Genomic DNA, 15709 nt, shown 5'->3' with positions numbered 1-15709 from the left:
ATCGTTACCAATTAATATGTAAGTTATTACGTTTTGTTGGTAGTTTATGGGTTCTAAATTCAGGAAAAGCAACAAAATATTATTTTGGTATTTTAAGGATTCATAAGTATTCTCTGTTTGCAAATTGTATATTTAACAAAATATATACCAGTTATTTGATGCCACACGGGCATATTTTACGTGTGCAACCTTCATTGTGACTGTTTACGAGTCCTGCATCGTACGTCGTTTATAGAGTTATTTTGTGAATTTGTGGCCCCAAAGTTACGGCCGCTGTTGCTTTTAGTTTTATTTGCATAGCCATGTCAGACACATGGAGCAATATACAGGCGCATAAAAAGCAGTTGGACTCCCTGAGGGAAAGGCTGCAGCGCCGACGAAAAGAACCAACATCACACGCAACGCAACTTGCCCCTGGTAAGACTCTTGGGCTTCTATTTATGCCACAATTTCTTAAATGTAACCTAAAGTATATACGCTTGTTGTGTGTGAACTATTGTTTTCTGTGCAAAACACTGTGCAATCAACAGGGATGCTCTTGCAGTCATTTTGTTCTGCAAAGTGGTCTCCTACTTGGTTGCCAAAACGTAATTCACTTTTATTCAAAATTCAAAATGACCAGCAAAACCAAAACGTTCCATATATGCTCGTATATAAGCCCCAAACTGCTTTAAAATAACCACATTCTAAAATAAATGTATACCCAAAATATCAATAAAACGTATACCTAAACATTGCTAATTTTCTTATGATGTAAAAAGCTAAAACCATCTACCGTACCTTCAAGTTGCGCTTTAATGACAGACACTCACACATCATTTTCATATTTGGCGATCACATCCTTCTTTTACCCGATCGTCAGTGTCATTGTTTTCCACTTTTCTTCCCCTTATCGCTAACAAGCTTGGGACCCATTATTAAGAGAAGGAAAGGCAAATAAAACCAACACAATTACAATAAAATGAAATGTGGTCCCTCCTTAATACAATTAGAATTGTGCTGATTCACTAAACAGGTGACTGAGATCAAGCAGGGCATTATAACATTCTCCTGTAACGATTGTAATTGATCCTCTGTATTTTTCTTCTTCTTGTCATTATTTTGCCAAGGCATAGGCCCGCGGCCCATTGAAAAGTGGTCGGCCACCAAATTTTGGGTCCCAACCCACTCGTTTAGAAACATTGATTCAGGAGACACAAACACGAGGTTTTGAGCCAAGATTATAGAAAACAACAGGGCCATGGCTACACATCTACAATAAAATATGTACTGTTTGGGCCCCTAATCCAGCTCACAAAACCTTTAATGCTATCTTAGTTTAATCCAAGTGTTTTGTCTAGACATAATTTAGACCAAACAGATCATTTGAACCAAACTATTCTACTACCCAGTGAGGTGCGGCGAGGTTCGTGTCTGGTGGGGCACAGTCATAATTACAAATAAATTAACCTAGATTTTTTTCACCGCTTGATTTGCAAAGTGAAAATCAATAAAATATATTAAATGTAGTAGGGAAAAAAATGTTTTACCTTTATAAATTAAGTCTTTAGCAGTTCCTTTTAAATAAAAGCATCAATAGATAGGGAATCCTCCATTATAAACAACGTTCAGCACTTTGTTACATTCTAATTGTTAATATAATGTGAAAATTCTGCGATTTATTTTTTTTATTATAAGAAAATTCAAGAACTGGGCAAATGTAATATTTGGTCCGAGGTTATTTACGTTTTCTCATTCTGTCAATGCGTTACGTATTTATGATTGACTTTCGCTTCTTTCTTGTGTTTTCTTTGTCAGAGGTGAGCACCAATGCAGACGTTTCCACAGCTAGAAGCAACAGCCCGGCTCAGTCAGCCATATCGACTCCGTGCGTCACACGGGAGGACACCGAGCAACCGCCGGATCCCGAATTGGAGAAGAGGTTACTTGCGTATTTGTCAGAACTGAGCCTCTCCCTTCCAAAAGATTCGCTGACTATCACTAAAGAAGTGAATGGCGTAAGTTGAGCAAATATCACTGTGAATGATTACCGTAAATTCCGGATTATAGAACGAACCTGATTATAAGCCGCCCCCACCACATTTCGGGAGGAAAACCGATTTTGTACCTACACAAGCCGCTCCTGTATATTAGCCGCATGCGCCCACATTGAGAAAATCCAATACAAACACAAAATTAACCCATGCCTGACACAGTCCAAAAATCACAGCCGGCAAAATAAACGGAAAATGATACCGGTACTTAAGGTTTGATGCAGACCTGCAGAGTCCGGGTGCCCGTTGAAAGTAATCCAAGGAAAAAAGTGTATATTTCCAAAGGTAAGGGTGGGAAAAATATATATCCACTATTGTCGGCCGTGTCCACAAACACGTCTCACCTTTACTCCACTTCCTGTCAGCCCGCGTTTTCCCCGCCCCTTCTTTCTCATTTGCTCGTGCAAAACATATCAGAATAAGTTTCTAAAATAAATACATTACATATTATACATGGTTACACATATTTACAAAGAAAGACGGTACACCGAGAGAGTTTTCAAAGCTTTAATAATATAACTTTCATCCCAAACCGTGCCTGTGAAGGGTAGCAAAACGCTACTAGCAACACGCTCGCGACGCAGTAAACGGGTCTGTTAAAAAAAACTTACCTTACAGGTAGAAACCACGGTAAACCGTCCTCATCTTCCTCCTTATTACTGACGTCGTCAAAGTCGTCTTCCCAAGTATGGGAAAGATACTATGACATAGACGTCGTCCCACGCTCCCTTATTCAAAAAACACGCTAGCAACACGCTCGCAAAGTAAAGCTTACGTGTAGTAGCTGTTTCCTCCTTTATCGAACTACTCGATTGCATTTATCTTGAAAGCTGCGTCATGTGCCTTTCATTTTGCAATTTGCATGATGAGGATATGTCTACGCTAATTTAATTTGTGCACAAGCTAAGAAGTTGCAGTCTTCCTCGGCGCATATATTCCACCGGTCAAAATCTTACCTTTTGTACTCGAGCGCCGCTGGCGGGCATTAAAAAGTGACATAAATTGGCCGCATCACTGAATAAGCCGCAGGTTTGAAAGTTTGTGGAAAAAGTAGCGGCTTATAGTCCGGAATTTACGGTATTTCCTCATGACTTCTGTCCCGTCCGCAGTCCGACGCGGCCGTCGCTCACGGATGCATCCAGAGTCTGTTGCTCAAGTTCTCTGCTCAGGAGCTCATCGAAGTCCGGCAGTCTGCTTTGTCCTCGTCTTGTACCACAGTGGTGGTCGCCGTGGACCATACAAAACTATGGGCGATGATCGGATCTGTCGCCAGTGCTCCCAAGACGGGAGTCAAGAGAAAAGCTGAAGAACAGTCCCACCACTCTAGAAAATCCTCCTTCTCGCCCTCGTTGAAGGGTCCCGGTTCCCCGCCGCGCCCGGCAGCTCCTCCGACTGCCTCGGTTTTGCCGACGGCATCGTGGCAGACGACGGGGCCTCCTATGACGATGGGGAGCGGGGCCGACAAGAAAGGCAGGAGCGGTAAAAGTCAGTCGTCTCACCTGGATATGGAAATAGAAAGCCTGCTTAACCAGCAGTCTACCAAAGAGCAGCAGAGCAAGAAGGTCAGAAAGTTTGGCCCGCCCGCATGGCTGTGACTCATATTCTATAGGGGGTTAAATTACTGATATTGTATTTCAGTAAAAATATCCATTAGTACAGGAAATAGTCACAATGCGACAATGTGTAATTAAAAGAGCCCTGACTCGCTCAAAAATCCGGTATCCATTAAAGTCTTGAATAGACTAGAACTGTTTCACATTTTTACTTTTGTTTAAAAAAAAATATATAGTTGGGCAAACTACAGCACTTGGGTTTTTTTGATTCCGCTGCTGGACAAAAATTGGCCAAATGTTTTCACAATACATATAATTAATAAAGTATTACTTATAAACAGGGTTGGGTAGGGTTACTTTAACTGGATTACTTTCAATTACTTTTGGATTACTCCAATACCAAATGCTAATAAAAGACAGAAGAAACTAAATGTGAATAAAATGACTACATTTTGTGCAGGCTTGAGGAGTAACGGAATACGTGGAACGGCAAAAATGATGTTGGCAAGCTGTTTGGATTTATTTTCATTTTGTTTCTGTCGCATTTGATGTTCGTTTTGCTGGAGATCAAAGAGATCAAAGCCAGGAGAGAAAGCTTACCACGTGTTGTGAGTCATCATTTTATTCATTTTTAGTTTCTTTTGTTATTTTATTAGCACATTTGGTATTAGAGTAATCCAAAAGTCATTGAAAGTAATCAAGTTAAAGTAACCCTACCGAACCCTGCTTATAAAAAAAATTCTACAGAATTACTACCAAACTAAATATCAAATTTAGTGCTTAAAAACAGGGACCTAATTTATTATAAGAGAATAAATACTACTACAGAAATACTACGATATAGAAATACTTCAATAGAAAAAAAAACTAAAATACAACTACAGTAGGCAGCACGGCGGCGCAGTGGTTAGCGCGTGTGCGGCACAGTTCTGAGGTCGTGGGAACCTCCTAAGTGGGTCAAATCCAGCTCCCGGCCTTACTGTGCGGAGTTTGTATGTTCTCCCCGTGCTTGCGTGGGTTTCCTCCGGGCACTCCGGTTTCCTCCCACATTCCAAAAACATGCATTTCAGGTGAATTGGCCGGTCCAAATTGTCCCTAGGTGGGACTGAGTGAGTGAGTTGTCTGTCCCCGTGTGCCCTGCGATTGGCTGGCAACCAGTGCAGGGTGTCCCGATGATTGCTGGGATGGGCTCCAGCATCCCCGCGACCCTAATGAGGATAAGCGGTGCAGCTGATGAGATGAGATGAGATGAGACAACTACAGTAATACTACTAAAATACTACAAAAATCCTAATTCAGTAATTCTACGACCTAAATATAAGATTAAGTGCTGTCAGGTTCAAAACGATGTCCGGATGAAATAAAAGACTTTTGAGTTACAATCAAACTCGTTTATTAAAGAAAAGCAAGCACATTGGAAGAAGGTAAAATTGCGTTCTTAGATCGCAATGAAATAATCCCACGGACTGAAGCGTGAGCCTCTTTTCTTATACTGTTTCATAGATTTCTGATTGGAGGATAGAGTAAAACACGTGCACGTAAACGCATTCTGATCTGTTTAGGCAGGAATCACATATTTAAATGCAGTGTATGATGTTGGTCGCTAGATGGCGTGTGAGTATAATAAATGATACAGCACAACAGTTCATTGTTTGCACATAGGTGGGAGTCTTCGGAAAATTACCAGTGACCTCAAAATTGTAGAGACAAAGTTCCTTTGGCTTGGGACGCCCATGCTCCTGTCCTTGGGTTGTATGGGTTAGCCCAAAGGAGTTGTGTGCACCTGTTTGATAACAGATAGGGAGCCTACCAGTGGCCTCCAGGCTGTAGAGACAAAGTTCCTTTGGCTTGGGAATCCTACTCCTGACACGATTGCGGGATCAGAAAACCACACACTTTTTGAGCACTATAGAAATAGAAATGTAAAAGTATATATTGGATAGAATATAGTATTACAGACACATTTGGACCATAATTTCCCCGAAAAGTGCTTAGAACAGGGACCTAACATATGATTCTGTTCTGTGAGGATTTTCAAACCAATTTAATAAAAAAATAATCAAATAAGAAAAAAAAGAATACAAAAACAACATATGCATGAGTATATATTTTTAAATGAGAAAAAAATGGCCACATTATTTAACCTAATCCAGCCCGTGACTGTAAAATGTTTGCCCACCCTTGTTCTCAGTAATAAAAATAGAATTTGATATTATAATGCACATTTATCTACCACGCCCACTTTGTGCATTAGATTGGTTGCACTTAGCTATATGTTAACCGTACGAGTGTTGTGTGATAAAATTTCTATTTTTACAACACATTAAGCGAATCTCATCCGAATAATTTTTCAAGACGTTCTTAAACCTCAAAATCTGGATCATTATAAACTAATTTTCAGACAACAAAAGTTTTTCTTTAAATATTTGAAAGTTCCCATGGAAATCTTCAGTACTAAAATAACTTGGATTTCATAAAAAGGTGTCGCTATTGTATCAAAGGATATCAATATTGATTCCCTTTGTTTTATCGTGTAAGGGCTGCAAACTAAAGTGATATTTCTTCCGCCAGTATCGAGAATAGTAACTGAATGAACAATTGTGTTTGAAACACGATACATGCACAAATTTGTATTATACAGTGGAACCTCGGTTCTCGACCATAATCCGTTCCAGAACCCTGTTCGAAAACCCATTTGTTCGATCACCGAAATCATTTTTCCCATTAAAAATAATCTAAATCGTTTTAATCCGTTCCAACACCCTGAATGTTTACCTTGAATGTTTAACGTCAACATAAAGCTAACCCAGGCTAATCTTACGTCCGCGTTATCGTAATCTTCCGTACGAAAGATTACGCTAACACGAACGTGTAAAAACAAAAAAATCAGGTCGTTTACAAGTCATTTAGCACCCGGGTCTCCACAACATGTGGTGAGCGGTTCATTGTAAAGGGGGCTCCGTTCCAACACCCTCAATGTTGGGCTCCGTTCAACACCCTGAATGTTTACCTTGAATGTTCAACGTAAACGTACGAAAGATTACGTTAACATGAACGTGTAAAAATTAAAAAAAGGATAAAGAATTATGAATAGGATTTCTTACCTTTGTGGTGGTCAGCAGAAGGCGCAGGCAAGATCAGACGCTCGCACACCTCCTTCATATTTTGCTATTATTTCTTTCTTAAATGCAATAGTTGTACGCACTACTTTTCTTTTTTCACCTGTAGCAACTTTGCCGCTTGCACTGACGTTCTTCGGAGGCATAATAAGGGGCTAAAACACCCGTACGCCGCTCAGCATCGCACCCTAGCGTACGCGCTCACGCATTACCGGCGTTCGAACTCCGATTTTTTTTGACCGAACAGCGAAGCAAGAATTTCTCGAAATTTTGGGTCGGACTCCGATTTGTTCCAACTGAGAGGCGTTCGAAAACCGAGGTTCCACTGTATTTGTGCTTTGATTCTTGCTGCTAGTTTTACTCTTTATTTATTTTTTGGCAGGTGAGTCAAGAAATCCTGGAGCTGCTCAATACCAGCACAGCTAAGGAACAATCCATCGTGGAGAAGTTTCGTTCTCGGGGCCGCGCTCAAGTGCAAGAGTTCTGCGATCACGGCACCAAGGAGGAGTGCATGCGCTCACCAGATACTCCTCAACCGTGCACCAAGCTCCACTTCCGGTAGGTCCCAATCAACGTTCCCTCTGAGCTTCCGCGGGTCTGGGCAAAAACGCTAAGTCTGTGAGCATCACTTGTACTCGAGGTATGAACGGGCTGAAAATAATCAGCCCGACCCTACCCGAGTCGCGGGTATATAAACCCGAACCCGGCGGATTAACTGGATTTGATAAACTAGTCAAGTCATGTTTATTTGTATAGCCCTTAATCACAAAGAGTCTCAAAGGGCTGCACAGACCAGATTTAAACAAGGTTGAGCAGAGAGAAACACGTTTTACACACGATGCAAAGGAAGACACTTACTGAAAGTTACTTACAATCTGCATCCACCAGTTCAATAACAGTGACAATTCCTCCATTGCCCCCAGCCGCTTCTCCGGCTGCCCCCGTTCTCCTAAACGTGAGCTCCTGATCACATGTACGCTTCCTTTGTTTTTTCAATCTCGTGCTGATATTGGCTTCAAAATACCGCGTTTAAAACACAGCAGAGGAACCTGCGGTACCGTATTTTCCGCACTATAAGGCGCCCTGGGTAATAGGGCGCACCCCGAAAAAATAGTTTTTGGTCCTTTATTTGACATACATAAGGCGCTACAATGGGAATGTGGACAAAACAGTCAGATAGTTCAGTCCAACTTATTACCCCCTTAACATTCCCAAAGCTTGCAAAGAAGCAAATACGTGTCGTAGACACGTGCGGATGCGGTGTCCGTACGATGTCACTCAAATGTATCATTCCAAATATCATTCGGAAGGTTAAAGTCTTGGGATTCAAGAAATGCCAACCATTCCTTAATTTCTATTTTCTTTTTCGCTCGCAACTTTACTGTGCATATGACAATAAACACTTGGAATTGAGTTGAATTTAAAAATAGACACTCCATTGCATCCATTATCTGCACCGCTTATCACAGAAACATCGAGTTCAGTCTGAAACAAGATACAGGGAAAATATATAGCCGGAGTAGCTCACTGGAGTCGTCATGTTCAATAATAATGTGCAACCATGGTCCTCTTATATCCGTGAGTGTAGTAAATCCAGGAGAGTAAAATATTTACAAATACAGTACAGAATAGTAAAATACTGTTTTCTCTATGCCGTCAACCCAACATGCTATTCACATTCATCTTTTTCGGCCAATTGCAGGCTTTGTTTTGCCGCTTTAGCCTATGCCAGCCTGTAAATGATAAAAAGGATCCGCCCCCTTTACCTCCGAATAACTTTAGCCAATAGTGATCGATTCAACTGATGATTGACACATTGGTTAGCCAATGAAACGGCGGTAAATAAATCCCAGCATACAGCGCGGACGACTTCGCGTTTGGGGGGAAAATCTAGTCGGCGGCTGCAAGTTAGTTGGAAGACTTTGCGACTTAATATTGATCCATAAATAAGGCGCACCGTATTATAGGGCGCATGGTCAGCTTTTGAAAAAAATAAAGGCTTTTAGGTGCACCTTATAGTGCGGAAAATACAGTAATTCTGGTGCCCAGGTTGGAGGGAACATTGTTCCGAATGGTTCTTAGGCACACCTCGACTTGACTCGCCTCGATTCGTTTCCCAGCCGCATCATCAACAATCACACGGACGAGAACTTGGGCGACTGTTCCTTCCTCAACACCTGTTTCCACATGGACACCTGCAAGTACGTCCACTACGAGATCGACAGTCCCCCCGAAGCCGAGGAGAGCCCCGGAGGGGCCCAGCCCGGGGCCGCCGAGCTGGGCTTGCACGACGGGGACGTGGACAGCAACGTGAACAAACTCTTCCCTTCTCAGGTGAGGAAGAAGCGGTACGGGTAAGGAAAAGGGAGTCTGACTTTGCACTTTGGACCCACAGTGGATCTGCTGCGACATCCGCTACCTGGACGTGTCGATACTGGGCAAGTTTGCGGTGGTGATGGCCGACCCGCCTTGGGACATCCACATGGAGCTGCCTTACGGCACACTGACGGATGACGAGATGAGAAAACTCAACATTCCCGTCTTGCAGGATGACGGCTTCCTCTTCCTCTGGGTCACCGTAAGGTAACCGAAACAACAGTCGGCCCTTGTACACATGTTAGAAATAAATCATTTCATTTTTACAAAGAAAGACGGTACACCGAGAGAGTTTTCAAAGCTTTAATAATAATAATATAACTTTCATCCCAAACGGTGCCTGTGACAGGTAGCAACACGCTAGAAACACGCTCGAAACACAGTAAACGGGTCTGTTAAAAAAAAAAACATACCGTACTTGTAAAAATCACGGTAAACCGTCCTCATCTTCCTCCTTAGAACTGAAGCCATCAGTCATGCTTATTCAAAAAATGTGGGTGTGTCAAACCCATTTCAACTCGGAGGCCACACGATAGAACAAATATTCTTTCAATGGCCGGACTAGTCGATTAGAGAGAAAGAAAAAAGAGAAAGAAATAAGAAAAAGCAAAGAAAAGAAAAAGAAAGAGGGTGGGACAAAGAAAGAAAGGGATAGAGAGAGAGAGAGAGAGAGAGAGAAGATGAGAAACAAAATAGATACTGGTGCGGCAGTAGCTCAGGAGGTAGAGCGCTCGTCTTGGGATCATGGGATCCCAGTTCGAATCCCGGCTTGTTTGTGTTACATGTCGAAGTGTCCTTGGGTAAGACACTGAACCCCTAATAACCCCAATAAGCAGGTTTGCCAAACCAACCAATTCACCCAGCAAACATGTTTTTTGGAATGTGGGAGGAAACTGGAGTGCCCGGAGGAAACCCACACAAGCACGGGGAGAACATGCAAACTCCACACAGGAGGTTCGATCTCATGACCTCAGAACCGTGCCGCACACGCGCTAACCACTGCGCCGCCGTGCTGCCCAATACTGATTTTATATATATATATATATATATATATATACCATAGCCATATCCCCCTAGTGGGAGGTGGCTAGAGTCCTTTCTGACTCGTTTTGGGAGATTGATTTAGAGGAGGGGATTCCCAGCCCCCTCACTCAACCCAACTGAGGTGTTGGGAGTCATTAGGTGACCAAACCCCCCAATTCCAACCCTTAATGCTGAACGCCAAGCAGGGAGGCAACGGGTACCAATGTTTAAGTCTTAGGTATGACTCGGGCGAGGCTCGAACCACAACCTCCCAGTTTCGGGGCGGGCGCCATACCCCCAAGGCCACCGACCAATACTGATTATACTTTTAATAATAGAGCGATTGGCAGAGAAATTGCAATTTCAATTTTTCTTCTGTATGTAAATTTTTCAGAGCAATGGAATTGGGGAGAGAGTGTCTCAGTCTGTGGGGGTAAGTGGCACCATTGCACCCACCTGCCTTTTGCTTTGTATGAATCGTGACCTGAGTATTTTTTTTTGCCTCAGCTATGAGTCCATTGATGAAATCATCTGGGTGAAGACCAACCAGCTTCAGAGGATCATCCGCACGGGAAGAACCGGACATTGGCTGAATCACGGGAAAGAGCACTGCCTGGTGAGCTAATACCCAACGTCTGACTTAGCATTTGCGTCCGGGGTTTTTAACACTTTTGTGTCCAGGTGGGCGTGAAAGGAAACCCCCAGGGATTCAACCGAGGTTTGGACTGCGACGTCATCGTTGCTGAGGTAATGCGGCGATGCTCGCACCCGTCTGAAAACGCCGCCTTTTCACCGAGTTCCCTCTCGCCCAGGTCCGTTCCACCAGTCATAAACCCGACGAGATCTACGGAATGATCGAAAGACTTTCGCCGGGAACGAGGAAGATCGAGCTGTTCGGTCGGCCGCACAACGTCCAGCCCAACTGGTATAGAATAGAATAGAATATACCTTTATTGTCATTGTTACAAAATGGGTTAATATATCGTGACAACGAAATTGGGCATGACACTCCAGTTTCACACATTCACAGTGAGTAAAAAAAAACAAGAAAATAAAGGAACAGAGAAGATAAGGTTATAAAACAAGGAGGATGAGGGTATAGTTATAATTTACACAATATTTACACAAGAAATGTCGGCAAGGAGGATGTTACATACAGTTTGGTATCGTAAGGGTTTGTGCAATATGCATTTGGTGCAAAAATAGTCATAGTGAAAAAAAAGATAGTCAACATTGTGCAGGAAACAGACATGAGTATGGTATGTGGCACTTGCTGTGCTAGACAGTAACCCCTGCGTTTTGCAGATTTTGAAATGAATTGTCATTGATATCAATGTATTGTGCGTTGTGTTCTGCAGAGGACCGCACAAAGCAAATGCTATCACGGGGGCAGGTTGTGTGCGTGTGTTTTGGTGGACTGTGACAAGCTGGTGTATGCTGTCGGTCGAGCAGCCTGCGTGGGCGGGTGCACAAGTTAATATCTCATCTCATTAGTTGCACCGCTTATCCTCAGTAGGGTCGCGGGGGTGCTGGAGCCCATTCCAGCAATCATCGGGCAGTGGGCAGGGGACACCCTGAACTGGTTGCCAGCCAATCACAGAGCACACAGGGAGAGACTCGCTCGCTCATTCACACCTAGGGACAATTTGGACCGGCCAATCCACCTGAAATGCATGTGTTTGAAATGTGGGAGGAAACCGAGGGGCCTGGAGGAAACCCACGCAAGCACGGGGAGAACATACAAACTCCGCACAGAGTCCGGTAGCTGGATTTGAACCCACACAGGAGGTTCCCGAGACCTTAGAACTATGCCGCACACACGCTAACCACTGCGCCGCCGTGCTGCCCGCACAAGTTAAGGTGTTCGCCCGAAACAAACTACCAAGCACGGGGACAGCTGCAGCTAAAATTTCAGCTGCTCGTTACATTGAAAAGAAATGAATCAATTTCATTGGACTCTGCGGAAAGAAATGGTGCATACTAGTGGGTGCCTTGCCGATTGTTATCTGGTCCGGGAAGGGACTGAGGCGGCATTGAGAGAGAAAGCAAGAGCGGTGCTGCAGGTCTGGTCTACGGCTAGTCAAGTCACGTCATGTTTATTTGCATAGCCCTTAATCACAAAGAGTCTCAAAGGGCTGCACAGATCAAAGACCATTGCAAACTACCGAAAAGCCGGGGTTCACACGATAGAACAAACATTCTCTGGGGCCGGACTAGGAGATCAGAGAGAAAGAAAAAGAGAGTGAAAGGAATAAGAGGAAGAGTGCAAGGGAAAAGGAGAGAGGATGGGACAAACAAAGAGATAAAGGGAGAAAGAGAGAGAAAAGTGAGAGAGGGAGAAAGAAAGAGAGAGAAATAAAGAAATCCAAAGAGATATAGAAAGAGAGAAGAAGAGAAAAGAGAAAGATAGACGGAGAGAATGAGAAAGGGGGAGAAAGAGAGTAGGGGAAAGCAAGAGAGTGAGAGAGAGAAAAGGAAAAAAGGAGAAGAAAGCAAAAGAAGGTATTAAGACACACAGAGAGAAAGACAAGAGGAACAAAGAAAGAGAAAAAAAGAGAGAGAGTGAAAAAGAGAGAGCTAGAGAGTGAGAGAAGAGGGGAGGAAGAGAGAGAGTGAGAGAGAGAGAGAGAGAGAAATAGAAGTACAGCGTTTGAGAGGCACCTGGCTTTGACAACATCGAGTGGACATATTTCAACCTGCAGCTCGTTTTTCTTGGCTTCACTCAGCGTTATCTCGCGGGCCGGATTCAATGCCTTAGCGGGCCCAATCCGGCCCCTGGGCCGCCTGTTTGACACCCCTGGTTTAAATCATCAGAGAAACCTGGCTCAATACGGGGATACCTGATACTAGCATGCAGCTAGCCAGCTGCTCTCTTAATCGCTTTATTGCGCTGAAAGGGGAAGCCTTCCAATTTCGTTGTATACCGTAAATTCCGGACTATAGAGCGCACCTGATTATATGCCGCACCCACCACATTTTAAGAGGAAAACCGATTTTGTACTTACACAAGCCGCACCTGTATATAAGCCGCATGCGCCCACATTAAAAAAATGTAACACAAACACAAAATTAACCCAAACCCGACTTTAAGTCCCGCGATCGAAACTGAATGTCCTTCATTAAAGTACACAGCCGGCAAAATGAACGGAAAATGATACCGGTACTTAAGGTTTGATTCAGACCTGCAGAGTCCGGGTCCCGTTGAAAGTAATCCAAGGAAAAAAGTGTATATTTCCAAAGGTAAGGGTGGGAAAAATATATATCCACTATTGTCCGCCGCGTCCACAAACACATCTCACGTTTACTCCACTTCCCGTCAGCCCCCGTGGTTTTCGTCCCTTCTTTTTGATTCGCCCGTACAAAACATATCAGAATAAGTCTTTAAAATAAATACATTACAAGAATATACAGTTGCAAATACATATTATACATGGTTACACATGTTTACAAAGAAAGACGGTACACCGAGAGAGTTTTCAAAGTTTTAATAATGATAATATAACTTTCATCCCAAACAGTGCCTGTGACAGGTAGCAACACGCTCGCAACACAGTAAACGGGTCTGTTAAAAAAAAACATACCGTACTTGTAAAAATCACGGTAAACCGTCCTCATCTTCCTCCTTAGAACTGAAGCCATCAAAGTCGTCTTCCTCAGTGTCGGAAAGAAACGCTGTCATATAGACGTGGTCCCACGCTCCCATCCACTCCTAATTCTGTGCCCTCCTCTCCGTCACGCAGCAGACCGGCTTTTCGGAACCCGTTGGTGATGGTGGATTTTTTGATGCTGCCCCACGCTGTCGGGATCCACTGGGAGACTTGCGAAAAAAGTTGCCTTTCGCATGCGGCCAGTTTTAGAGAAGTTGCAGTCTTCCTCTGCGCATATATTCCACCGGTCTAAATCTTACCTTTTGTACTCGAGCGCCGCTGGCGGCCGTTCGAAAAATGACATAAATTGGCCGCTTCACTGAATATGCCGCAGGGTTGAACGTTTGGGGAAAAAGTTTACCGGAATTTACGGTAATAACAATCAGCTTTGATTCTGTGTTCTGTGTTTTTTCTGTAGATCTATAGTTGTTATTTTGTCCAAGTCGTATACTCTCAGTTGTTAAAGACATGATATGTTTGACACTTGCGGCAGTAGCTCAGGAGGTAGAGCGCTCGTCTTTGGATCAAGGGATCGCAGTTCGAATCCCGGCTCCTCCGTGTTACATGTCGAAGTGTCCTTGGGTAAGACACTGAACCCCTAATACCCCCAAAAAGCAGGTTAGCGCCTTACATGGCTGCATGGCCACTATTGGGAAATGTGGAGCACATTGTAAAGCGCTTTGGGAAGTCATTGACTTGAAAAGCGCCATAGAAATGCAGATCATTTCATTCCACTTGAAGGTTTTTTAAAAGGGGCTTCGTTACTTCACGGATTTTCACGTTTCGTTAACCCTTTATCCTCTTTTCTCAGGGTGACCCTCGGGAACCAGCTGGATGGGATTCACCTCCTGGATCCAGAAGTTGTGTCCCGCTTCAAGGAACGCTACCCTGACGGTGTCATCTCCAAACCCAAGAACATGCAGACGTCACATAATTGATGGAAGGGGGACTTGGATCCATAGTTTTGATACTGATTCAATATTTGTAGTATTGGGAGGAAGTAATAAAAATAGATTTGACCAGCTTTGAGTCTTTAATTATGTACAGTCTACAATTTGAGGATTTTCTCCAGAGAACGTTAAATTCAGTCTGCAAAAGAATGTTAACTAGTTTTTCAGTATTATGCTTACATCAAAGCGGCGCTGCCACGAGCGGCTGCCTTTTCCAGCAGCTGCTCTATTGTTTTATTGTCTGCTCCTATCTTCGGTGTTTTTTCTTCCCGTTTTGACAACTACACTATGGATTACTTCAATCCTATGGACATGGGTTTTAGCGCACAAAAATGCGTTAATTCAAGGAATCAACTCCTTGCCCTGAAGAATTCTCATGCCGGCGTGATGAAGGGGCCTATCGTGGAAGAAGAGCCGGAGCTAGCGAAGTCTTCGGTACCATCCGTAATCATGGTAAATGCGAACTCACGACCAAATAAGATCATCGAGTGCTGGTGGAAAACGTCGAAGGGCACAGGGAGCGCAGTTGCTGTGTTTTGCGGAAACGTGGCTCACGTTTAGCATTCCGGACGCTAACGTGTGGCCACCCGGAGCTACCCGGAGCTACCCTGCTTCAACGCCGCTATACAGAGACAAGAAAGCCGGGGGGAATCGGAGAGGAGGCGGACTTGCTAACACGAGGTGGTGTATCCCTGGACACAAAGAAAAAGATTTCCATCTGCCGCAGGGATGTCGAACTTTTGGACTGGCGTGACGTCATCCACTCCGCTACAAGCACCCCTAGGGCATCATGTTCATCTGTTAATAAACAACGGGGTAGACTGCTGGATGTGTGAATTTCCCTACGGGGATGAATAAAGTATCTATCTATCATCTATCTTTATCATTCATGTTTAGCATTGAATGCTTTAATGTGTTCATTTTAACAGTTGCGTGAATGCGGCTTTACACCTGAATGAATGAATGAATGAAAACTTTATTTCAAACATTATAAAATAAAAACAGGAC

General features: G+C 43.5%; 1 protein-coding gene across 1 annotated transcript; it reads left to right on the top strand.

Annotated features, from left to right (window-relative positions):
* The first annotated feature begins 179 nt into the window (after positions 1-179).
* On the top strand, positions 180-14775 carry mettl3 (methyltransferase like 3). Its single transcript, XM_088348179.1, has 11 exons — positions 180-417; positions 1798-1997; positions 3143-3595; positions 7088-7263; positions 8826-9039; positions 9101-9288; positions 10499-10537; positions 10612-10720; positions 10786-10851; positions 10917-11029; positions 14563-14775. The coding sequence occupies exons 1-11, from the start codon at positions 303-305 to the stop codon at positions 14687-14689; spliced, it is 1800 nt and encodes a 599-aa protein (XP_088204305.1). The 5' UTR covers positions 180-302; the 3' UTR covers positions 14690-14775.
* Positions 14776-15709: the final 934 nt, after the last annotated feature.

This window comes from Urocampus carinirostris, chromosome 11 (genome assembly GCF_059441175.1).
Source record: "Urocampus carinirostris isolate Australia breed hairy pipefish chromosome 11, RoL_Ucar_1.0, whole genome shotgun sequence".
Taxonomy (NCBI): Eukaryota; Metazoa; Chordata; class Actinopteri; order Syngnathiformes; family Syngnathidae; genus Urocampus; species Urocampus carinirostris.
The sequence above is the reverse complement of the archived record's forward strand: the minus strand, read 5'-3'. Positions and strand labels throughout refer to the sequence as shown.